This window comes from Bactrocera latifrons, unplaced genomic scaffold, assembly GCF_001853355.1.
Source record: "Bactrocera latifrons isolate USDA-ARS-PBARC rearing strain unplaced genomic scaffold, ASM185335v1 scaffold_17, whole genome shotgun sequence".
NCBI lineage: Eukaryota > Metazoa > Arthropoda > Insecta > Diptera > Tephritidae > Bactrocera > Bactrocera latifrons.
In genome coordinates, this window is record NW_017535185.1 from 2,426,464 (window position 1) to 2,453,044 (window position 26,581).

At 37.0% G+C, this 26,581-nt stretch overlaps 2 protein-coding genes across 6 annotated transcripts in view; one reads left to right on the forward strand and one right to left on the reverse strand.

Moving 5' to 3' along the window:
- Positions 1-15,704, reverse strand: part of LOC108966804 (ankyrin repeat and BTB/POZ domain-containing protein 2) — a 112,433-nt gene extending 96,729 nt beyond the window's left edge. The window contains exons 1-2 of one of the 5 annotated variants that reach the window (XM_018929883.1): positions 15,629-15,704; positions 15,453-15,551 (exon numbers count right to left, since the gene is read on the reverse strand). The gene's annotated coding sequence lies outside the window, so the exon portion shown is untranslated. Of the gene's footprint in view, positions 1-2,352; positions 3,428-15,452; positions 15,552-15,628 lie in introns of those variants that run through there. The other 4 variants (XM_018929881.1, XM_018929880.1, XM_018929879.1 and 1 more) reach the window with 4 other exon arrangements.
- Positions 15,705-16,242: 538 nt separating this feature from the next.
- LOC108966709 (mucolipin-3-like) lies at positions 16,243-25,008 on the forward strand. Its single transcript, XM_018929732.1, has 3 exons — positions 16,243-17,071; positions 22,904-23,754; positions 23,817-25,008. Exons 1-3 carry the CDS (start codon positions 16,583-16,585, stop codon positions 24,562-24,564), a joined length of 2,088 nt encoding a protein of 695 aa, XP_018785277.1. The 5' UTR covers positions 16,243-16,582; the 3' UTR covers positions 24,565-25,008.
- The last annotated feature ends 1,573 nt before the right edge of the window (positions 25,009-26,581 follow it).

The following is a 26,581-nucleotide window of genomic DNA, read 5'->3' on the forward strand; positions in this document are numbered from 1 at the left end:
TTGATTAATCTGCCGCACACACACGCACAGATAAGTACCGTATGTGTAAGCGTAAGGTGAGCATTGTTCGGCTTAATAGCACCGCGAGCGTGACAATTGCCTGCGAGTGCTAATTAGAATACACTTGAGTGTGTATGTGTATGTATATATGTATGTGTGTGCTACAAAATAGAAAAACGAAATCTTTTGTTTCCTTTGAAGTGGTAAAATATTTATAAGACGCTTAATTACGTTCACTTTGTGCGTATAATTTTAGAAATTTAAGATAACCAGAATGGGCGGGATTGAGCTGCGCAATGAACCATTTCTATTGTTGCACAAAATGGAAAGCGTTCCGAGTTTTGCTAACTTATACAAGCTGAAATGAGTTGTCAAAGAATTTTAGAGGCTATGTTAAGTGTCTTTTACGTTAACATATTCTTGGTTTTTGGAAAAATATTAGAAAGGCAGAGCGGAGTCCTCTGTATATATACGCGAACAAGTACCGCAATTTTTGAGATATCGGAAACTTTTTTATTTGATAAGATATCTTTGCGAAATTCAGCGCACAAAATTTCCCAAATTAGCGATAAAAACTCCGAAGAAGTGATTTACATCGGGCAACTATTGCATATAATTTTCATAAGAACTGATCGATCAAAATCCAAAGGTTGTATGGAAAATTTTTGTGTTTGAGAAGATATCTTCACAAAATTTAACAAGGATGTTTATCCGAAACAATTGCTCAAACTCCGAAGAAATTGTTAAGATCGGGCCACTCTAGCATATAGCTCTCATACAAACTGATCGATGAAAATCCAGTCCTTGTATGGAAAACTTTTTTATTTGAGGAGATATCCTTACCAAAGTTAATATGCCTATATTCAGAGCACAATATCCGAGGGAATTGTTTATATCGAATCCCAATAGCATACAGTATGTACAAAGCTGCTGTACAAAGTGACCTATAAGAATCAAATTCTTGTAATCTTTTGTATATTTGAAGGATAGTATGACTTCGTTTTTTTGTTTTTTTACTTTATTTCAGCGAAATGTAGTGAAAATAGATGATGGTAGTAGATTTGATTGAAATGCGTAGATAAAACATGAGTTTATTAAAAAAAAATTATTAAATCATAGTTTAAATGAGAAAACCAATTCAACTCAGAACTCCTGTTTTCCACAGAGTTTCATCCTAAAGTCTTTCAATTCCAAATTTTGTGTTTTAAATCTACTATTTCATACGAAGTTCGTGCCGTAAGTCTTTAATTCCCAAAACGTTTGTGCCTTAAATCCTTTTAATTCAAGAAGTTTCGTGTCTTAAGTGTATTGTTTCTAAAAAGTTCGCACCTTAAATCTTTTGATTCCAAAAAAGTTTACGTTTATGTCTTTTCAAGTCACGAAAGTTCATTTTTAGTCTTCTAATGTAAATAAAATTTCGCGTTGGTACATTCACGCCTACATATGGTTGTATATATGTGTAGAAGCTTGAGTAATTCAATATTTATGATTCAACTACCTTCGAATACAATAATTCATGTAAAAAACACCATTAAATGTATATTAAAAAAAATATATATTTTTATTTTTTATTATATTTTTATATTTTGTTTCTACTTTGCCATAGAGTTTTGGCCTTAAGTCTTTCAAATCCAATGTAACTTGTATCTTAAGTCTTCTATATCAACTATAGTACGTGCCTTAAATCTTTTATTCCCAAAAAAAGTTCGCGCGTTAATTCTATTATATCAAATGAAGTCTTTTGATTGCATATTCATGTCAGTATACCGTTACAAATTGGTCTAAATATATTATATATATAATTCAATATTTATGATTAAATTTGAAATCAATAATCCATGCAAAAAAGGTCGAATTAAAAGATAAAATTTTTCATAGTTTTAATGATGAAAGTGGTTTAAAACTCGGGACTTCTGCCTTGCTATAGAATTTCGACCTTAAGTCTTTCAGAATAAAAGAAGTCTGTGACTTAAGTCTGCTATTTAAAACCAAGTGCGTGCTTAAATATTTTTATTTCAAAAAACCTCGTGTCTTAAGACTTTTATTTCCAAAAAAGTTTGTGCCTTAAGTCTTTTGATACAAGAAAGTTTTGTTTCAAGTCTTTTATTCACCAAAAAGTTAGAATTTAAATCTTTCGATTCCAAAAAAGTTCGTGCCTTAAATCTGCTATTCCCAATAAATTAGTGTTTTAATTCTGTTATCCCTAAAAAATTCGCAAGTATTTTATTTCTTCACGTCTACATATCCTTATAATAAAACCTCTTCCTGGTATCACAGTAAACGCGGTCTCTTGGGTGTAAAATGTAGGTAAATGTAATATGTAGGTATATTTCATATTCATAACTCAACTACCTTCAAATTCAATAATCCATCTAAAAAACTCCGTTAACTGCTTCCCACAGCTGCAGTCACTTTGCGCTTTACTCCACTCACTGTAGTAAATACAATTTAATGGACGATAAATGAAACACTTTTTAGAGAAATAGAAATCAAAAGTTTTGCAATTTCAAAATGCTTATATGGATCGACACAGGCAGGTATTAATAACTTTTGATTTATGCACTTTAATCAATGCAATGCAATGCGCTGGTGAATGTATGCTTTAGTTGAGTGATGTAATGGCATAAGCGCGGTGAACTGGCTTTATAGGGTAACACTATTACTCATTTTGCTATGCGCCACTTTTATTTTATCAATAAATTTGTTTAGTTGAAAGACTTTAATGCCTATTTAATGTAAGTTGATTTTGCACACTTTCAAAGGCGATTAAATTGCTTGGGACACTGTTAACAACAAAAACAAAAATAATTTAAATATGTAAGCACTGAGTACATATGCGGCAATTTTCCGATACTTTCTCTTTTAGCGGCAACAAAGTGTCGAAGCGGCGTCGCACTGACAAACAGTAAGCTTTAAGCTAGTTAAAGTATTTTTTTGTTGTTTAATAAAATTATTATTTTTTAACATTTGTACCGCAAAATTTTTGGCAAATGCAACACAGTTATGCCACAGCGCAAACACAAGCCCAGAAAACCTCCACACAAATAGTTTTATTTTTATTTGTTGTTGTTATAGCTTACAGACTACTCCTTTTGCGGCTTAGTTGGCATATTTCTATTGACTGCTTATACACGAAACTTCTTCTTCCTTAATTTGCAAATTTTTCGCATAGTTCATGTGCAATTTTTCACTGGCGGCGCACTCTTTGCTCTCAGTGAGCGCTGCGCTGTTTCTTCTTCAAGTTTAACACTAAACCAAAAGCCATAAAATCAAACTAGAATTTCGGTGTATGTTTGTATGTGCGATTTTGTACAATTTCCTCACTCATGTCACTTTTGTTTTACCTTCCACACCGGTTCACTAGAGCCGTTCAAACAAAATACGCGTTAAGCGTTACAATCCGCCGAATTCTGTTCTGTTGCTCACGAAAGCCGACACGCAACTGTTGCTTGACCTGTCGCAGACTCAGCAATGTACTCGTTTGCTACTGGTGCTCAAAACCTTTGCTGCGGCAACAACAAGACCGCAGGGAGAGCAAGCGGCTTACAAATTTGTTGTAAATAAGCAGTAGTTGTTTTTTTTTCCTATGGACTTTTCCATTCCTTGGCTGGAAATGTGTTGCCAGATAGAGTGAGTGATTTTCTTAGTGGAAATGAGTAAGGGAGTACAATAATGAGTTTTTTTAAACGTGTGGCTCTCAAGACAGTAATATTTTTTTGGAGTTGGTCGTTGTTCGTTGAAGAATTGACCCATTCTGAACGACATTCAACCTCTTCTACTGATGAAAATATTAAAAAAGTGTTTGAAAATCGTCAGACAAGTGTTAAAGAGATTGAAAGAGAGCTCTACATCACTCGCAAGTCCTTTGGAATGACTTTGGTGGATATTTTGCAGCCGCTGGAAGCATTACATCCTCAATAAATCGCGAGATTAACCTGTAGCGTGGCCTTCACGGCCTTCACACCTCTGGACTCTTTTTTGTGAAGTTGCTTGTCTAAGCAGATAAGCTCAAAACGATTGACGCCATGGAAGAGAATTTTCGTCACATTATTTTCTGATATAGGGTCGCAATTTTTGCGGTTCAGATTGACAGCACATATCAACTTTTCTAGCATTGCAAGTACAATATATCGGAAAATACGCTTTAGAGGGAATCTTCCTTTCTAAAATCTTGTCTGGTATCGATTATCGCTGAGCTTAACGTATTATTTTTGCGGGGATACCCAATTCAAACATAGCGGCCTACAGGCAGCTCCTTTTCATGCATTGCAGCAGCCCAGAGTTAAGTTATACCAACTTGCTGATGATTAGAAATTGTCCCATTACATACCAGTAGCTATCATATTATTATTTCGTAGTTATAAATTAAAAATAGAAAAAATGGAATTTAAGATCTTGCGAACAAGAACAAATCTATAACAAAGTATCAAATTGTCTAACTTTATAGAAATGAGCTAAAATTAAGTACTCAATTTCATTACTAATACGCTCAAGTTGCTCACTATATCCAGCTCTCTGTCGCTCCCTTCTACTCATGACACAAATTGGTGTGTCCGCAAGTGGATATAATCTCATTTTCTCTTTAGCAGCACTCTCTGCTCAGCGCTATTTTTGCTTTGAAATGTTGCTGCCACATAATGGACCATTTCGGCATTTTTCACATTTTTGCAGCGATTTTTTTTTTAAACATATCGTTGCAAGCTTTTTTCGCTGCAAAAGCGAAGTGCAGCGCGGCGGCTTAGCTGCGCCGGCTTAAGACAACACGCTAAAGTCGATAAAAGCAGCAAAGCGTTGTTGAAATGTTACGGGTGGGGCGTACGCATCACGTCGCTGCCATATGTCATTAATAATAGTTGTTGTAGTTGCCTGTTATTGCTGTAGTGATTTAATACTGTAATGCTTAAATCGGCAATTAGAGTGTTGTTGGAAAAGCGTTTAGTATTTTATGCGCTCCTGTAGCAAATCTTCAAATAATTCAGCCAACTTGTTCCACCGACTTCTATAAAACGCTCTCCTACGTATTGCATGCTCTGGTATTCCCCTTTATTCACCGCTTTTTTGCTTTTTGTTGTAGTTCCTAGTTTTTATGGCCCACCATTGCTGCGACACATGCAATTTTATGCTCCTGTAAATTTTCGCGCTCAGCCGCTGTTTTGCTTGGCATTATTTTCAAAGCAACAACTACAACGGTGCTTTATCACAACAACTTTTGCGTTTTGCTCTCTAGCTCAGCGCACTGCAGCCGTTGCATTGACTTGTTATTGGCATTCCTTTACATCCTTGGCGGTGTGCGTTTTTGTTATTATTTTTGTTGTTTTTGTTGTTGTAGCTATCGCTATATCTTTCATCAGCAATCCCTTTCTCAATATTATGAGCTTAAGCGCGCCTCAAATATATTTTTATTATTAAATAAGCGCGCATTTATTGGATTTTATATTCAGCTTCATAATCGCCTTTCCCTCTTTTATTATTCTTTTACCTATTTTTCAACACATTCACGCGTTTTTTGTTGGTTGGTGTCGACGCTGCGTGGCTTACCGCAGCTGCGTGGCTTACCGCAGCTGCGTTGCGATTTATGACGCGCATTTAAACTCCTCAAATTACAGGCGTTTAATAGACAATAAATGTAAATCGTTACTTGCGTGTGTGTGTGTGTGTATGTGTGCATTTAGTTGTGGATCACTGCCGTTTAACGCGCGTTTTACACCTTTAACGAGACAAATTGATGGACATCGCCACGATTGTGACCTTTAATTGCGCCGCCAACGCGCTGAAGTTATGAAATGGTGAGAGCTCAGCGAAAATAAGTGTTAAAATTTCTTTTTGTTTCTTTTTTTTCTGTTTTTGCATATATATTTATTTGCTTGACATTTATGGCAACACTAATGAGCGCTGGCGACAAGCGTTCGAACAGATAAGTGTAAAATTTGAGCCCTCTATAATACGCTGGCGATTGCTTGGTGATTTGTTGGCGTTGCCAGATTCGAATTAATTATTTTGATATACAACATACATGCCTACCATCAAAAGGTGACTGATATGAATTTATCTTTAAGAAACTTAGTTAAAGTATCGCCAATATTGTTTTTGTAACGCACAAAAGGAAACGTCGGTAAAACTATAAAACTATAACTGAAATTTTGTATACGTACTTTTCTCAATAATAAGCTGCTGCCTTGGTCGAACAGTCGGTATCGGGTAACTATAACATATAGCTGCCATACAAAGTGAACGAACGGAATCAAGTATTTATATAGAAAACTTTCTTGTTTAACATGTTATCTTCACGAAGTTTGGCACATATTATTACCTACAAAATTGATACAATCTCTGTGGAAATTGTTCAGATTAGGCCTCCGTAGCACATAGCTGTCATACAAACTGAACGATCAAAAACAAGCTCTTGTATGAAACACTTTTTCTTTGATAAAATATCTGCACAAAATTTAGCAAATATCTGCACAATAATTACCTGAGGCATTGCTACAAGCTCCGAAGAAATTGTTTAGATTGGAAAGGTATAGCTTATAGCTGCCATACAAACTGAACGATCACACTGAAGTATTTGTATGAAAAACTATTTTATTTCAGTAGATATCTGCACTAAATTTGGTATGGATTATTATTTAATGTATTGCTTTAACCTCCGAAGAAATTGTTCAGATCGGAATACTATACCATATAGCCGTCACACAAAATAAAAGTTCAAATACAGGTCCCTGTATGGAAAACTTTTTTATTTGACGAAAATATCTTAACCAAATTTGCTAGGAATTAAACTACAAAGTAACGGTATAATATCCAAAACAGACTTTCAGATCGAACTTCTATAGCATATAACTGCCATACAAACTAAACGATAAAATGCATGTCCCCTCTCTCTTTGCTTGCCACGCTGATCATTTATATATGTATGTATGTATTATATGTTTGCTGTGCTTTCCTTTTAGATCTAACACACTCTATAGCAAACTTAATAAAGACAATTGAGGGTAAAAAAAATTACTATCACTGCACAAATGCTTAATTTTGTATTAAATTTATAAACCATTATAATTTAATGCTAATAATCAATTTGTGGCCTAATAGAAAAGCCAATAGCATGCTTCGTTTGAAATTCGAGAAAACATGTTCATGCTGTTTGAGGCTTTAGCGTCCATAAACACCGCACCAAAGCGCGCTTCGCCCACACGAATATGATTTTATAAGCCAAATACATACACACACATATACACACACATACAAACAAAGGGAACAGTGGCAATGAAAGTTCTAATGAGAATGTCTGCAGTTGCACCTAAGGCGCCGGCGGCTTAGGTGTGTGTCATTTGTGGCAGCGTAATTTCTTTAAGCTGCGCAAAAAACATGAAATTCAAACGAGCAAAATTAAAAAATAACAATAAGCTGATGGACATATAAAAATAATATTGCAATAATAACAATAATTGCATGTAATTATTGGCATTAAAAAATGTGCAAGCAAACCGAAATGGTCGCAGCGTGTTTCAAAGTATGTGTGTGCATGTGCTGTCGCGGGCTCCTCCGTTGGCGACGCTGGAGCGAGCAGCAGTTGCTGGCAGCCGCCAGACGGCGAACGACAAACAGCGTGCCGCCGCGCCTACTGTCCCTGGAGATTCCTTGGCAGGCGCGCAAATTCTCGACTTGTTTTGGATATAAAATGCAGCGTAGACACTGAAAATGTACGCTTGAAGAGACAGCAGTCAACGTGGTTGGGCGCATGTAAGTGTAAGCAGCAGAAGAATGTAATGTCTTTATGGCGACTGGAGGCGACGTAGCAGCAACGGTTGCAGTGGTGGCACAAACTTATATGAAACAAGACAAAATGTTTACTTTAGTTGCAGTGAAGCAAGAAAATGCTTCATGAATAAAGCAGCTTTCATACTGAAAGTTGGTTTTCAATGTTCAGTTTGTATGACAGCTATATGATATAGTTGTACGATCTGAAGGATTTGTTCTGAGATATCATTTTAGATAATATTTAATGCCAAGTTTCGTGAAGATATCTCGACAAATAAAAAAGTTTTTCCTACAGTAATTGGACCTGGATCGTTCAGTTTGTACAGCAGCTATATGATATAGTGGTCTGATAAAGTAAAGCTTTTCGAATATTACAACGTTGCTTTGAATACTAATCCGTGCAAAATTTCATCAAGATACCTCGTGAAATAAAAAAGGTTTCCATACTAGGAATTGATTCCAATCGTTCAGTTCGTATGTTAGTTATATGATATAGTAGTCCAATCTGAACGATTTCTTCGAAGAATTTATCGATTCTTTGAGCAATGATTCGTGCAGAATTTCGTGAAGATATCTCGTTCAGTTTGTATGGCAAGTAAATGCCATCAAAGAGTGCAGCTTCTGCTGGGAGGTCTTCGCTGATACCATCTCTGCAGTCGTTAGCTTGAAAGTGAACCACCTCCTGGGAACGTCAATAAGTTTTTCGGTTTTACTTTAAATACCTCCGCGACATCGAACAGTACGCCGGACCAGACTTTGTTGGTAAGAAACTTTAGACACGCATTGCTTGTTATTTACAGTTGAGGCATCAACGCCTTCACCGACTCCCTTCCAGTGAACGACGTACTAGGAGCTCGAGTTGCCACGAGAATGAAGATGGATCCTTGCACAAGCTCATACTGGATACTGTAGCATGTTAAACTTCTATTTGTCAGCCCACAATAGATCTTAGGTCGCAGTGCAATCCTCATCAATTTATCTAAACTCTTATTGATTCTGCATCGACCCCCGCCTCGACCCCGACCAAATATATGTCTTGCATGTGATGAGTCTCCGTATGACCTAACCACATTTTTGTGTGCCCTGCGAACCCCATACATCCAACACCTCGCTTCCTATGGTCCAACATCATCGAAACAGAACTGAACCTACCGTTAGATGATTTCGTTGACAACCAAACCGAGCCTTACCATCCAATCGTGGAATAGTTAACCGCTACAACAACTACAATCACTACAACGCTTACACATCGCCAGCAATATATCTGGCAGAGAGCACACAAGTTTGCGAGCGCCTGGCGCGCACATCTCATGGCTCCAGGGTGAAATGCTGCACTGCTGCGTTGAGTGGCATAAAATGCGCTGAAATGAATTGCAGGCCAGTTTTTGTTGCTCGGTACAGCTGCACCTATCGCTAGCTGTTGTTGTTTTTGTTACCGCTGGTGGTTGTTGATAGTTGCTGAAAGTCGGCTTGGTGACTGCTGCGTTGCAACTGCATTTTGGTCTTTTGTGCGCAGGAGCAGCGAAATTGAGGCACCGAATAAAAGCCACACGAATGAATCGCCAGGAAGGCGAAGGCTACACTTTGTTGTGGGCAAAATACGAGCGCACACGCGGCGAGCAATAGTGCAGTCAGCCAGCTCGCAAAGGCTGCGAGTGCGAGCGCTGTTGCACGTTGTTGCTGAGATGCTGTATGATGTTGCTGTTGTTGTTTTTGGCATTTTGGCCATTGAACTGTCGTCTCCGCTTTCAAAGCGCGCTATGTGACTAAGTTGACTGCAACAACAACAATAATAATAAGAAAAATAACAACAACAATAAAGTTGACTCGCGCAACTTGGCGACGTCGCTGCAGCAGCAACAGCAAAAATGCTTGTGTGTATGTACTTGCAGGCATTTGTTGCTGTGCTGTTGTTGTTGTTATTGTGCGGCTGTAAAATTACATTGCTTTTGCTTTCGAATCGTGGCTGCCAACGTTCTTCGCTTGTTTATTTCCTTAACTTCGCAGCTCTCTCTATTTTCGGTTTTTTTGCTTTTGTTATTGTTGTTGCCTTTTCACTGTTTTCCTTGTTGTAGCTGTGCTGTCGCAGTTTTTGCTGTCGCTGACAATTGTTATTAAAAAAATTGATAAGTATACAGCAGCAGCAACCTCGGCAATTGCAGTATCAACAGCAACAACTGCAACAACACCGTTGTTGTGTTTTTTCTGCATTGTTTTTGCGCATTTTTGAGTTTTTGTTTTTAATTTTAGTACGGGCAGGAATTTTTGCAAGTGTTGGACTGGAATGTGCGCGTGCGCATGCGCAAATGCTGTGCCATTACAGCAGCCTGCCTTCTTTCCACTTTGTTGTTTGTTGTTTTGTGATTTCTGCTGTTTTGCTCTTCATTTCGTGCGTCAGATATTTGCAATCAATGCCGTTGCCGCTGTGGCAGCGACCTTTTTAACGTACGTGAGCTCTGCCAATGCCTATGACCGGAGACGTAAATACATGGAATGTGCAGCTTATAAACACATGGGTGCTTATGTGGAAAATAGCGCAACATTACCGAATCGGTATGAGTGCAGTTAGCGCTGTGGTATGAAAATATTCTAAACTGCCTCGAGGTTCTTGCAGGGAGTATCATAAGGTGAAGCAGCATGTTGCATATTGATTACAACAATAACAAGACAGATGTAAACTTCTACTGCATTGGAGTTAAATACCCTGCAAGGTACATTTATTAGAGCATAAAAGGGTATAAGAAGCTAATTAACATGATCTTATCGATAAAAGTTGTATGTGGGCAAAAAATAGTAAGACGTTTTCATTTCAATTTCGCACGAAAATCCATTCTATTCTATGTTGATATGACTCTCAGTGACATTTTTCCCAGCGAGCACGGGTGGTAGTTATGCCCGTCGTAAGAGGCGACTAAACTCCAATAAGCGCCATGTCTGTTATTTGGCTTGCCTGGAAATTTCATTCAGTCATTCAGCAAAATGAAACGACCTTGTGGCATTTACTACAGTGGCCGCATAAAGGATCGCAAATTCGGTGTGGGATTCGTGGTGGAAGAGAAGCTCTTCGCCGAGCACTGGCATTCACCCCTTTGGATGAATGTTTAGCCACGATCCACATCAAAGCGAATCTCTTCAACATATCTTTGATTTGCGCCCACGCCCTGATGGAATAGAAGAACGATGTGACCAAAGAAGTCTTCTATGAGCGCTTGGAGCGACCTATGGGAGCTGCCCCCGCCGAGATATCAAAGTCGTGCTTGCCACCTTTAATGCCAAGGTGGACAGAGAAGGTATATTTGGCTCAACGGTCGATAAATTTAGCCTCCACGATAAAAAAAAAAAAACATCCACAAATGTGTTGAGGGTGATCGACTTCGCCGGGGCTCGAAATATGGTTATCTGTGGTACTATATTGCCATAAAATAAGATATACAAACATACACACATGCTCATAAAACACATTTTTAATATGTATGAATGCTAATAGTTAACAGTCTAGTCGGAATTATTCACTTTTACGAGCACTTAAACTACGACTGTCGCTTCTAACTGCCCACTTAAGCGCTCATTACGATATTGTGTGCCACAAAAGATACTCGGTATTTTACTGCATTTTCAGGAAGCAATTAAATTAAATCGCTATTAATGAAACCACCAACTCAGTCACTTGTTGGACACGCCTAGTATCAAGTACCTTTCTCGATAACCAGACAATGCAGCAATGCAGCGCGAGTCAGAGTTTATATTGATGGGTCAGCGTTTAACGCGCGTATTGAACGACTCATCGCTTGAGTATTCCAAAAATGTGGGCTTCATTTGTCACAAATTGTTGAGTTCTCAGTTCTGTGCTGGCAGTTGTCAAGCGTGTGACAGTTTGGAATTTCGACAGAAAATTAGATAATAAAATATTATAAGTAAAGAAAAGTCACACAAAAAAGCAACAATAATCACATTATTGCGCCTAATAAAGGCGCAATGCATGGTCATATGACATACACACAGACTGAAGTTGGAAGGTCGGCTTGGTGACTGCATCGAGGTTGTGGCTGCGCAAAACAAATTGATGGTTATCTGATTGCTTCCTCAACCCTAACACAACATGCACTCCAAATTTACTGTAGTGGTGATTTGCTTTTTTTTGTTTTTGTTTTTATTATGTTTATGTATCTTTCGCTGCTTTCTTCTATTGCCTTTTTATGGTAAACCGCGCTGCCCTCACCAACCGAACCCAAAACATTTCAACTATGCGTTGGCAAAGGCAGGCAGCGAACAATGCGCACGACTTGATTGATTTGGAGTCATTTGCTGTTGTTATTATATATATATATATATATTTTTTTATTTGTCAAATGCGGTTTTGGTAACTCAGTACCGGCCAAAAAGAACAACAATAGCAACTAAGTCTAAGGTCGCTGTTCGCGCATTGTGCGGCCGCAGCTAGTACCTGGCGTTGGTGCGGTGTCGCTGAAGGTAGAAAGGTCGTCAACGTCATCGCCAACCAACTGTTCTTTTATCGTTTTATAGTTGCCTCTACAGCAAGCTGTCTTCCTCGTCTGCGCAGCAATCCTCAATAAATTCATTTTTTCTATGCCATTCTTTTGTGTTGTTGTTGTTTGTCGTTTCTTGCTCTTTTTACGTTGTGCGGTGCGTGATTTTCCTGCGGTTAGCGGCGTTGGGATGGAAGCCGGCATTAGTTCAATTTATGTATTGTAAGAATTCTCAAACGTTGGGAAGCGTGTTTATTGAAAAAAATACAATAAATGAAATTACACGCCTGTCACAACAACAGCAACAACAATACAATGGAGTAGTTTCGAGGCTGTTGCTTAAGCAGCTATTCATTGTGCGCAAACGTGGAAGCTGCAAGTGTGTGTGTGTGTGCGAGGTGTTCTAAATAATTGTGCATGCATTCATGGAATGTGACGAATCATTGAGGGTTTCGAAGGAGCCGTTGAACCGTGCGCTCTTTCAATTATCAACTCATTGTTTTGCCCACATTTCAAGTGCTCAGCATTTGTTGAAAAGTATTGGAAAATAATTTTTCAAATTCAATTAAAAGCAAAGCGGTGTGTGCTTATATGCATATCCGCAGGATGTCCGTCAGTACAAAGGGTTTGGGTATTAAAGAATGGCATGTAGAGATACTTTAAAGAGGTGTGAAAAATTATGCGTTGTTGTTTTAATATTTTTTGTCTCTTTTTTATGTCTTTTTACACCATTTATCAAGAGTGCAACATGCTTATTGTAAAAGCAAGTCAGTAGATACTGCCCTGCATAGTACCTATCGTGTCATGGCTTGAGGAAGCCATTAGGCTTATGAAATTCGCTATTGAAACCTTCCTAGGTATAGAGGGAGTTTACAATAACGTCCTGCCGGAAGCAGTCGTGTCTATTCTGGACGGTCTTGGAGTTGAATCAAACCTCAAACACCTCATTTTCAATCCTCTGTGCGATAGAGTGATTGAAACGGACGGGAAAAACAAATATGCTCGACGAAATGTCTCCTCTTCTGTGGATCCTGGTCGTTAAAGACCTGCTTAAAAAACTTGAAAATCGTGGCTTCAGGGTGATTTACTATGACAGACGATATAGCGCTTATGGTCAAAGGAAAGTTCCTGAGTACCGTATACGAATTGATGCAGGGATATCTCAGTCTCGTAACAAATTGTGCAGTCGTAAACGATCTCACCATCAACACAAATAAAACCGAGATGCTTTTAATCACTAGAAGATAAATGATCGCCGCGAGTGGAAGACAACCAGCGAATACAGTGAAATATCTAGGGCTCATCCTGTATGGGAAGCTTTCATGGAAGCCGAAAATCGAAGAGAGAGCAAAAAAAGACTTCGATTGCATTGTGCTGCTGTAGAGGAGCCATTGGCAATAAGATGCGGTCTCTCACCGATAACTGTCCACAGGCTGAACGACACCATATTCAAGCCCATTATGTTTTGTGGAGTCTTTGTGTAGTGGAGAGGACATCGCCGAAAGGTGCGGAATATTAGAGGAATATTCTACTGATGTTTCTAGAAAATGGTTTCTGTCAAAACATTGGAGCAGAAGCTGCCTGCAGAGCGGTCTATTATTCTTCTTAACATGGATGCTGGATAAGATACATCAGGATACATAGTGTTATAGTTCGGAGCGCGGTATTCTGGCTGCATCAAGTCTGTACCTTCGGCATTTTAACATCATCGTCAAAGATGTAGTGATTCGTCCGGTATGTACTACTTCTTAAAGTTTGTTAAAATAGAGGCTGTGGTGATAGGAGATATCAAGAAAAAGATCTTTTTATGACCTCTTGCGCTAGAAAAAGTGCAAGTTTAAAGGTTGTTTTTTTTTTGCTTTTTTGTTAAAAATATCAAAAGCATACAATTTTTTGTAACTTTTCTATACCTAAACGCATAATATTTTTAAGGGAAAAGTGAGGTTAATATATTTCATTTCTCAAAGTAAATTATGAACTTTTAATTAGTTTTTTACTTTCTTTTTATTTTTCAAACATATTTTCTACTAAATCTGCGTTTAATCACATTAATCCACTTTCAACCACTTCCAACAAATTCTGTTTAATTTCACTAATAGTTAAAATAAATATTTTCTTGATTAAAAAAAAATAATAAATAAAATTAAAAAATTATCACCAGTAAAAAACAACAAAAAATATACCGCCTCAATCTAATTTACGACCATTAACAGCTTCAGCGAATAGTTCTACAGAAAACATGATTACCGAGCGAGCTCAACACAAAGAGCGCCAGCACAGCAAAGCCACAAAACAGAAAAAGACCGTGGCTTGAAACTGTTTTAAAAAACTTGCAAGAACAAGTGTAGAATGACAAGGGCCATCTAAGCTTTTAGGAAATGCTAATCGCTTAACAATACAAAGTATCGAAAAATTTGAAAGTCAAGCGTTTTTTATTGCTTTCCTGAAGTGAAACGAATATGAAAAATTACAAAAGAGTTAGAAAAAGATAACATTACAGAGAAGAATATATGTTAAACATAAATTTAAAAAAAAATTTGATTATAATATTCACTATAAATTATAATAAAATTTTATCAAATTCACACATGCGGAGGCAGGCAAATTTGGTATTCATCACACCAGCAGCACATATTCTAAATAAGTTGAATGATTGTAAACCTAAACAGCTGCTAGATGAATTAAATTACATTAATTTACAACAGAATATGTAATATATATAATTATAAATGTGTAAATACCATTTGTCATGTATTTGCATTACATCCCGCTGTGTTAGGTGTGTGTCTGTATGTAGCAAAAGTGCGTGAAGAGGAAAGTGTTGCAAAAATAAGCAAATTGTTGGCTTACCATCTAAAAAACTTAAAACGATTAATAATTGTTTGTCTTAATGTTTTAATTTGACAAGAATTTACTGTTAACCTAGACAAATAACATATGCGATTCCAGCCTCTGGGTAAAAAGACACGTTTTGCAACGCCACCACTAACGAATGAGAGTTGGAAAGAATTTGGAGTGTTATTTATCACTCGTTAATATATTTCTTAAATACTTGTGAAGTTTAGATATCGTTTGGCGTGAATGTATGTATGTGTAAGCAAGTATACATAACCTTAACTGGAATTAGTACAAAATATTTAATGTTGTAAAAGCAGCTTAAACGCGGCGGAGTTGTTGTTAATAGTGTATTTCCAAAACAGCACTTACCGCTAGTGTTTACATGATTGTAGCTACGTATTTAAAAGTGAGGAGTGACCTCCGCGATAGTGCTTGGCGAAGCACCACCTACATTTTGAACTGGAACCACTGGAAAAGACGCCAAGCGATTTTTAGCAGCGATATTCGATAATATAAAAAACGACTTCGTCAAAGTGTACACTTACATTCTGGTCCGGATGCTCTGATGGAACACTCTTTATATTTTGAGAATTCGTCTGCACTTTTCGGTGGTTACTTGACCAAGAAAGCCAATGCAACGCTAATGGCAGCATAGTATTAATTCGTTTACACTTTACACTCTGAATAACACTACTCTAAATGTTTTACTAATAATTATAGCACGTCACACGAATAAATTTCTTAAAAATTACCGGCACTTAATGAAAGAAATACTTGGCGGAAGAATGATTTGCAAAGATGTCAAGACGCTTCCGTGTTGCCGTTGATAAACACTAAAATACAAATACGTAACTACTTCGAACAGCGACATCTATTGTGCACTAGTAAAAAAAACAACAGCGTTTAGCTGTAAATAAAATTAAAGATTCGCCCAATGCACATAACTTACTTAAATTCTAAAGTATTAACTTGAATATATTTAAAAAAAAAGTACACAAAGCCGTGTAAATTAATTTTTGCAAATGAATTCTGAAAAAGGGGTATGTGCTACACCCTGCACCGGAGCAATGCATTTATGCTTTTTCGATATTTTCGCACGAAATGTCAAATTTTTTCGAAGTCTGTCAACAACTGTCAAATTTTCATAGATATTCCTCTTCCCCGCAGGTCATTTAATTATTCTAACTTTCATATCAAAACACAAAGGCAGAAAAATATAAGATACGTAAAAAGCTGATTACTGCTGCTTCTCCAAAAACAAAAAAACAAACAAAGAATTAAACGAAGTGCTGTCTCTAAATTTTCATTGATTTCGCAATTTAGTTGATAAAGTTATACGAACGCGTACGGAAGTGAAAAAGCAATTACACTGCGAACAAAGTGACGATTGTAAACATAAGCACAAAACACTTTGGTGATTTTTCTTTTGCTACGAGTGAGTGCAAAAGAAAAAATCCCCAAACCCCACCTCATAGTAAACACTCTTGCAGTGCATTGAGATGCAGAGTTACGGTGGAGCAACAGCGTCAGCTGCTCCCCAACAACTAACAGTACAAGAACAGCCCCAAACAAATCTCTATGACGCAACGCTGCGTAACAGCAACGTAGAACAGCAGGTAAACCGTGGCACAGGTGCTGCTGACGGAGTGCAACGGGGTGAAAGTAGCAGGCGTGAAAGCAGTGGTGAAAATTCGCGTTGCGAAAGCGATGATGAGTACCATAGAAATAAGCCAAGGTCAACAGCTACAGTTGGTGGCAACATTAATATCGAAAACGAACGACCAAATGTTTTCGCGCCTACCACGATACAATATGGCGCAGAGCAGAGTGGCAATGAACAGCCTTCAGGCTCCACTAACATGGAAGGTGCTTCACCTATGTCCTCTTATAATGAAGAGCGGATGCGACGAAAATTGCAATTCTTCTTCATGAATCCGATCGAGAAATGGCATGCACGTCGCAAATTTCCATACAAATTCGTGGTTCAAGTAAGTAAATTTCCTTTCTGCAACTTAATTGTAAATAAGCTGCATTTGTTAATTAACATGATGAGTGAAAATGTTTGAGACATTTGTATATTTTGACTTTGACAACGGAAACAAAATTCTGTAGCATAGTCAAGGAAATTAATTATTTACAAAAGAATTAAAAAACCCAACACCATAAATGATAGCTGACAATGTTTCAAATAAATATCCCCCGATAGTTGTTGTATTTATGTACATATGTAGTAAATTAATACACAATTAAAAGTTGTTTTCAATGAAACCGAGGTGGCTCATTATGAAATTTATTGACGCTTGTAATCGCTTTTATTTTGGTGGAAGTAATTTTCCCAAAAAATGATTGCATGCAGGAAGTGCTTATCGAATATTTGTGCTCTTTGTTAATTATAGTTCAAATATGTAAATATGAAGTTGCTGGGACTTTAAAAGACAGTAGTGTATGCCATATAGCCTACTACGCTCCAAACTATGCTTATATGTATGTGTAAAAAACAAATAGCTGCTATATACAAACAAATTCACATTCACTTGTAATCTATTGTTTAGCGATTTTTCCTCATATAGTATTACACAGCGCTCGTGGCATTTACAACAAAAATTATTTTTTTATAGCACGATTATATATTAACACTTCCACAAACATATATGTACATATGTATGTATATGTATATAAGTGGATATTTAAAATAAAAATAAAAAAATGTTTACTGTTCCATTTTAATATTTAAATGCGCATACGAAAATATTTTGCGCTTGCGGTTTATTGACACGGCTTGTGAGTGCATATATGTATGTATATTTATATATTTGCAGTACACTCGTTAATTGGCTTCGTATAAATAAGTCTGGCTTAAGTGTGACTTCATACATTCCGCCCACCTTTCCAAGTGGAACTTTTCCTTAAATGCAAACACATTGCTCAATTGTCGTCATGCACTGGTGTTTGTAGGCCTGCAAATATACATAGACTATGTATGTAGCAGCAAGTAACGATAATAAAGCTGGTGTTTAAAGCATCACTTTTGTCTCAAGCTATATATCAAAAACAAATTTACAAATGATTACATGAACCTGCACACCTATATATAATACATGCATACGTACAATTGTCCGCAGTTTTATAAAGGCACGTCAATATGTGCGCTGAATGCAAATGATGACACAAAAATATTTTACGAACTGCAAGGTGTACAAATTTACACACAAATATGTACAAGCGTATTGTACACTCATTGTGAAAACAAACAGTTCAATGCAACTGGAGCCAACCTCTGTGCTTTGGATTGCAAATTAGTTTGTAAAACGCTTGTTTTTGTGTTTTTGCTGCGTGAAGGTAATTGATAAGGAGCAGTAGCAGTAGTATGTTTTAAACGTATGAATCAGTTTGTAAGACACGCCTACAATTTTTGCAATACTTTAAGCATCTTCATGCAAAAATCTAAATAATACAGACAAACATATATACATATATTGTAATAAATATGTCACAAATCCGTAAATATATAATCGAATGTACTATGATTACATACAACTTTCTACAATTTATTAAAATAATGCCGCCGGGTTGACAATTCTTGCTCAATTAAACATCTGTTCGTTTACATAGAACCAGCTGTCGTGGGTTCATCCTCGGAACCTTTTTTCCTAGAAACATTTGATAAGATTATATTACATGTAATTTCTGTATAATTTTTTGAACTTTCAAACATTTCGCTTCGATATTTTGTCTATCGTACCACCATGCGGCTATGTGCTAAATGAATTTGTCAGCTGTTGTATGTCCAACATATTCAAATACGTCAATAATTTGAATAAATACTAAATAATATAATACTAACAAATAAACCATGTCTGTGTAAACGAGAACTAAATAATTGGCACCTGTGATTGAGTCAGCGGCATAATACGTACATATGTATAGTATATATGTATTTATGTGTATAGTATGAATAAATTAGAAAATTGTTAACTACGGTTGCATCGGAGCTATATCATGGCCTTAACCAAAAACCGCCCTGCGAGAGCACAATCCTCGTAGCGTTGGGCTTGTCAAAAGACTTTAACATAGTCAATCCCTCAACCCTACTTGAAGACATCGGAAAATCTGCGCTCATTCCAGTACTGAAAAGGTGGACTACGAACTACCTGAGCGGTCGTCAATTGTGACCCTTGCACAGCTTTGTTCTGGATGCTGTAGCAGGTTAAACTCCTTCTTATCCGGAATAAACCCTGAGATATTAAATATATGTCGAAACAGCACGTTTCCAACTTATCTAATCCTTACCATCATAACGGGATTAGGTACCCGTTGCAACAACAACAATCGCAATTTGTCGATTCCAAGACGTTTATCAGGAATTGGGACTGTCTCAAACCACAACCTTGCGGATTTTAAAAGAGGATATTGGAATCATCGGTCCTTTATTGTATCGATTGTTCTTCCCATTAAATAAAAAAGCATTTCCCATTAAATAAAAAAGCATTTGAATTTCTTTAACATTTAGTATATAAATGTATGTATGTATATATATTTTTTTTAAAGAAATCATATCGCCCTTTATTTTGTATCAATTTTACCAGTAAATCAAACTGCAAGTAATCTCAAAACACTTTCAACCCTCTACATATACAAGTTTTCATAGTTTAATGCCATGTGATGCGTATGCACACCACATTTAACTCAGTATTAAGTCTTATCAAATTGTAAATATGTAATGTTTGAATATGTGCAAATATTTATATCATTTCTAATCTAAAATACTTCTTTGCTGGCGACGCAAGTAAAGACGTTCGCAAACGTGAACTAAATGTACAGTTTGCGTCTCATTATCTTGCTGAGTAAAATGCGACTAGGCGCTATATGCCACTACAAGGCAAACAGACACAGCCGAGACACATGTACATGTGTATGTATATATGTATATTGCATGTATGTCATATTTTTCCTTTATATTTGATTAATGTAGGAGTTTGTGTAAAAATTTTCCTTCTTTCGCTGGTCACTGCTAATTTTCTACAAAAATATTGCGAGGTATTAAAAAATATTTTTTAAAAATGCTCAAGACTCGGTTTAAGTATATAATTTTACAGTTACATGCGCATTTTCATTATCCCCCTGTGTTATTTATCTTTTGTCAACTAACAAGTACACCATTTAGCTTTGTTCGACAGCGCTCATTTCCAGTTAGACAATAGCTTTTGGGTTTTGGGTAAATAGCAATTTAAATAATTGGTTAAATAAACTTGTTTCATCGTTATTTTTAGCTAATTAGTCACTTACTAACTATTATGCTCGGACTTGTATGTACGGACGCTTGTGAATCACGATTTTCTAAAAAAAAAATTTATAGATATTTATATTGTAATTAATTTGTGTCTAATAATCAGTTATTTACTGTTATCTTCACTATACTTAAAGTATTTTTCCTCAAACGCGTGAGCGCTACCTTCAATTGTTTGTAAGTAATTTTCCAATGCTTTAAATATTTTAAATTAAAATAGATAATGTAGTATGCTCAGTACTTCGTCACGATAATAATTCTTTTTTAATCTAAATAATCTTTTCTGTATATAAATATTGAAACATGTTGGACTATAAAGTAAACATATGCATTTCCTAGCCTTTTGATAGCGAAATGAGATCTTTATAAAAAAAAGGTTTATAGGTAAGGAGATTAAGTAACGGGAAAACTGGTCCTACTGGTTGGTTTTGCTTTGACTAGTCCACTACTTCGAGCACCGCTACTTGGTTTGTTGTCGGATGTGGTATTTCTAGCCTTACGCACCTTCGAGGCAGGGGAAGCATTGTTCCTCAGGAGTTCTTCCCTCCTGCATGTGTCTTTGGTAACATTATAGACTACCACCACTTATTAATTTCATACGAGGGTGTCATGATGACCGTCCGGACGATTTATTGACGGTAGAGGAGGCAGTCTTTCTCTGCGTCTTCTCTCCTTTTAATATCATAATACATATAACTAAAATTTATGCCAATAATAATTCAACCAGCTATTTCTCTCAACGCTGAAATTCGTTTTCCTTCAATCTGTCCATATTCACCACAGCATATTTTTAAATATAAATAATAATGAGTATATTTGTTTATAAATACATAAATTTTTGTTTATTTATAACTCATTGATGAATTTATCTATTTTTTTCTTTAAAGTATTGGTCACATAATTTATATGGATGTATTATATATTCGTCATCGCTGTCACTTTGTCTAAAGCTCGTTTAATGAATAGCCAAATTGATAGAAAATCTTATCTTAATTGATAATACTAATGGCAGGTTTTGTGTAAATCATTGTAATTATGATATATTTCTCCGAAATTGAAATAGTATTATTTAGTTATCGAATTTTGTACATGTCCCTTCATGAGTTTATACGATTAAATTTAAAAATTTTAAAATTTTTTTATTTGAAATAATTATATTTAAATTTATAATGAAACAAGAAATACCGTTATTTTTGGCTGTACCATTATGGACGCTCTGCACAAATGAAAAAGTTTTTATACAAAAACTGCATTTTGGTAGTTAAGTTTGTATGGCAACTATATGCTATAGTGGTCCGATCTGAACAAATTCTTGGGAGATATTAGCGATGTCATGGATAATAATCTATGCCAAATTTCGTGTAGATATCTATGTCAAATAAAAAAGTTTTCCATACAAAAACTTGGTTTTGAACGTTCAGTTTGTACGACAGCTATATGCATTAGCGGTTCGATCTGGAAAATTTCCTCAGATATTTTAGCATCGCATTAGACAGTAATCCATACCGAGTTTCGTAAAAATATCTTGTAAAATAAAAAAGTTCTCCATACAAGAACTAAATTTTGATCGTTCAGTTTGTATGGCAGCTATATGCAGTAGTAGTCCGATCTGGAAAATTTTCTCAGATCGACAATTATACATGCCGAATTTCGTCAAGATATATTGTCAAAAAAAAAAAAAAAAGTTTTCTATATACAAACTAAATTTTGATCGCTCAGTTTGTATGACGACTGTATGAAGTAGTGGTCCGATCTGAAAAAATTCTTCGGAGATTTTAGCGATGCCTTGGATAATAATTTGTGCCAAATTTCGTAAAAATATCTTGTAAAATAAAAAAGTTTTCCATACAAGAACTAAATTTTGATCGTTCAGTTTGTATGGCAGCTATATGCTAAAGTAGTTCGATATCGGCGATTCTGAAAAATCAGCAGCTTTTTGGAGAGAAAATAACATGTGCGAAATTTCAGCGTAAAATCTCAAAAACTGAGCGTCTAGTTTGCGATGCAGTTGATGGCGTATGTGTATATTTTGCATGGTTTACGACTTTCATTCATTTTATAATATAGTCGGTTTAGGTTATATGTAAATCTGTATTCATTTTGTACCATGTATGATGATAGATCCATAAAAATGTTATGCAAGCGTCTAGTAGAGAATTATTCATTCAGAAAGTCGTAGGCGTCACATATATGTAGTACGTATTATATTCATATATAGTGAGGCACCAATCCATTCACATATGTATGTACATATATGCTTGTTTTGAGAAATGAAGTAATTAAACGATTTAATTGCATGAAAAATTTTCACAGATCAATTAAATTAGCTGGAAATCAGTGTGCTGCCATATCATACACCTACAAATACACATAAAAAATATCATTAATGCAGCTTTTATTATGAATGATGAGAAATGATGAGAAAAAGATTTGTTTGAAAATAAATTTTCGTGACGTCACTCCACCTCGACACATCAGTGTCTTTTAAATATGCAATTTAATTCACTAAAAAATTTCTCTTCACTCCTTGCAGGTGGTGAAGATCATCTTGGTGACCATGCAACTGTGCCTCTTCGCGCATTCACGCTACAATCACATCAACTATACCTGGGACAATCGCATTGCGTTTTCGCATCTGTTTCTGCGCGGTTGGGACTCGTCACGCGAAGTGGAATCTTATCCACCGTCCGTGGGTCCTTTCGCCTTGTATGAAAAATCCGATTTCTATGACACCATTGACTATGCGGTGCGCGGTTACGCCAATGTAAGTCGCTCTATTGGTCCCTACGATTATCCCACCGAAAACAATGAAATGGCGCCGCTGCATCTCTGCCTCTACAACTATCGCGAGGGCACGATATTCGGCTTCAATGAGTCGTACATCTTCAATCCCGTCATCACCGAGTTCTGTCTGTACCTGCCACCGAATGTGACAACGCTCGGCGTGCAGGCGTACCTTAAGCAGAATGGCGTGGAGGTGAGCTTCTCGTCGCTGGTGAAAGCAACATTGGTGTTCGCCATTAAAACGGTGAATTTCAAGTCATACGGTGGTCCGCTATCTGCGCCCGATTGCTACAAGTTCGTTGTAACGATTTTCTTCGACAATCGCGATCACGACGGCCAAATGCTGCTGTCGCTCGACGCGGATGCGCAACGCTTGCGCTGCCGTGGTGATATCGAATTCATTTCGAATGCCGAATTCGATGAGGCTTTGCGTAGCATGCTGAATATACTGGTGTTGTTGGTGTGCCTGCTGTCCTTCGCGCTGTGCTCGCGCGCACTCTATCGCGCCTATTTGCTGCGCTGCCAGACGGTGAACTTCTTCCGCATGCAATTCCACAAAGAGCTAAGCTTCGAGGGACGCATGGAGTTTGTGAACTTTTGGTGAGTCCAAGCCGTGAAAAATAAATGCGCTTTTATAATAATTATTTGCTTTCATCGACTAGGTATGTGATGATCATCATCAATGACCTTCTGCTCATAATCGGTTCATCACTGAAAGAGCAAATCGAACGCAAATTTCTTGTTGTGGATCAATGGGACACCTGCTCACTCTTTCTGGGCATCGGCAATCTGCTTGTGTGGTTCGGCGTGTTGCGCTATCTCGGCTTCTTCAAGACATACAACGTCGTCATACTGACCTTAAAACGTGCCGCACCCAAAATACTACGTTTTCTGCTCGCCGCGCTGCTCATCTATGCCGGCTTCACCTTTTGCGGCTGGCTTATACTCGGTCCGTATCACATGAAGTTCCGTTCGCTCGCCACCACATCGGAGTGTCTGTTCTCATTAATTAACGGTGACGATATGTTCGCCACCTTCGCAACGCTCTCGTCCAAAGCTGATTGGCTGTGGTGGTTCTGTCAAATCTATCTGTACTCCTTCATCTCTTTGTACATATATGTTGTGCTGTCGCTATTCATCTCGGTCATCATGGACGCCTACGATACGATCAAGTGCTATTATCGTGATGGTTTTCCGATTTCGGATCTGAAGGCATTTGTGGGTACACGCAATGACGAGGACCTAACTTCAGGTGTTTACATGAATAACATGGATGACTTTGATGGCAACGGTATGCTGGATGTGCTGCGCGAAGTTTGTTGTTGCGGTCGTTGTCGTGTGGGCAGCGGCAGTGCTAGCGGCAGCAACGGTCCCTCCGGGTACACCAGTCTAACGAGTATTATCAAGTGATTGCACAAACGTTATTGCTGATTGTACACTATATTGATACTGTACTGACGAATGCGACCAAACGAACTATAAACGAACACTGACACTTGTCATGTGCTGCTAACGCCAACGCTGCTGAGCTGTGCTGTTGTAGATGCAGGCATTTTTGAACGCATGCATTGTTCTAATTGTGTATTATGGTTATTTTTATATTGATATTTTAGTTATATATTTTTATACCCTGCACAGGGTATACTAAGTTTGCCGCGAAACGGAAACGTAAGAGACTCTATAAGTTGTATATGTAAATGATTAGTGTGACTTGTTGTATCAATTTAGCCATATCTGGCGGTCTGTCCGTTCGTTCGTCTGTACATTCGTCCGTTTATATGTTTGTCTGTATATATTAGGTTGTCAAAATAGTCTTGCGGTTGGCGCTGAGAGCGCGTAGTTCTAGTTTTATACGTCGCATCGGGTCATGCTATACCTTTTTGGAAAGCTCATTTCACGCGCTTGATTGTTGTTTCTATTAAGTCGTTCGTGAGTTATAGCGTCGCAAACATGGAGTAAAATAAAGAGAAAATACGGCACATTTTACAGTACTACTACGATAAAGGCAAAAATGCATCTTAAGCCGCCAATAAAATTTGTGCAGTTTATGGACCCGATACAGTTTCCATTTCCACCGCACAACGATGGTTTCAACGTTTTCGTTCTGGTGTAGAGGTGGTCGAAGATGCGCCACGCCTGTCGTCGAAAATTGCGATAAAATCGCTGAATTGGTCGAAAGAGACCGGCATAGTAGCAGCCGTAGCATCGGTCAAGAGCTGGGCATGAGTCATAAAAAAAAATTTAATGAACAATTGAAAATTGAATAAAAATATCGCAAGACTTTTTTTTACAACCTAATATATACTACCTAGTCTGTAAATTTTTGAGATATCGATCTGAAATTTCACACCCGTTCTCTTCTCACCAAGAAAGCTCTCATTTGTCAGAACGGCCGATATCGGACTACTATAGCATATAGCTGTTATACAAACTACACGATCGAAAAAAAGTGCTTGTATTGAAAACTTTTGCGTTTTACGAGATATTTTCACAAAATTCGGCATATATTATTTTCTAAAGGCACGCCATAATTTTTGAAGAAATTTTCCATATCGGACTACTATAGCATATAGCTGTCATACAAACTGTTCGATCAAAATGCAGTCCTTCTATGGAAAAGTTTTTTATTTGACAACATATCTTAACCAAACTTGCCATGAAGCTTGGTTTAAAGCAACAGTGCAATCTCCCAAAAAATTACTTAGATCGGACTACTACAGCATATGGCTGCAATACGAACTATGTGTGTGAAGGTTATTATAGCTTCGGGCAACCGAAGTTAATGTTTTTTCTTGTTTGTTATTTTCTTTTTTTTTTTTTGTTTTTGTTAGTAACGTTTAGTTGAAAGTCCAATTTTGCTTAAACAAAAGTTATACCGTTAATCGTTGCTGCATTTACAGCCGCGTCGCCATATAAGTATGCGTCTCATACTCATTACATTTTCATACATTTCGCAATTTAGCATTTCGAACAGCTGTGGCATGTCATTTAAACCAGCAGCACTTTTTAAGAAGTATAAAAAGATTTTGCAGAATATTTTGAGATTAGAAAGTGGTTTGTGGTTATATTAGCATATACATATACGGATATAAGTATAGCATCAGGGACTAAAGTAACGCCAACTTAGGCAAATGTTAAGCGTCTTAATTGTAGAAATAGTAAGCATAAGAATACAATAAATAGCATTTAGCTTTCCTCAAGCAATTGCTGTCGTCTTAAAGCTCTTAAGCTGCATATTTTGCTGCCGTGTATATTACAACAAAAAAGGTTGGCAAAAATGCATTATGACTGTCGCTAGTTTTAGTGCTTGAAAATAAAAACCTTTTTACTGAAAAAGTTACATGTAAATTTTTAAAACCAAAGAGAATATTATTACGTGTAAACGTGTTGGCGACAAAAAAGAATATTAAAATAAAAATTTTAATAA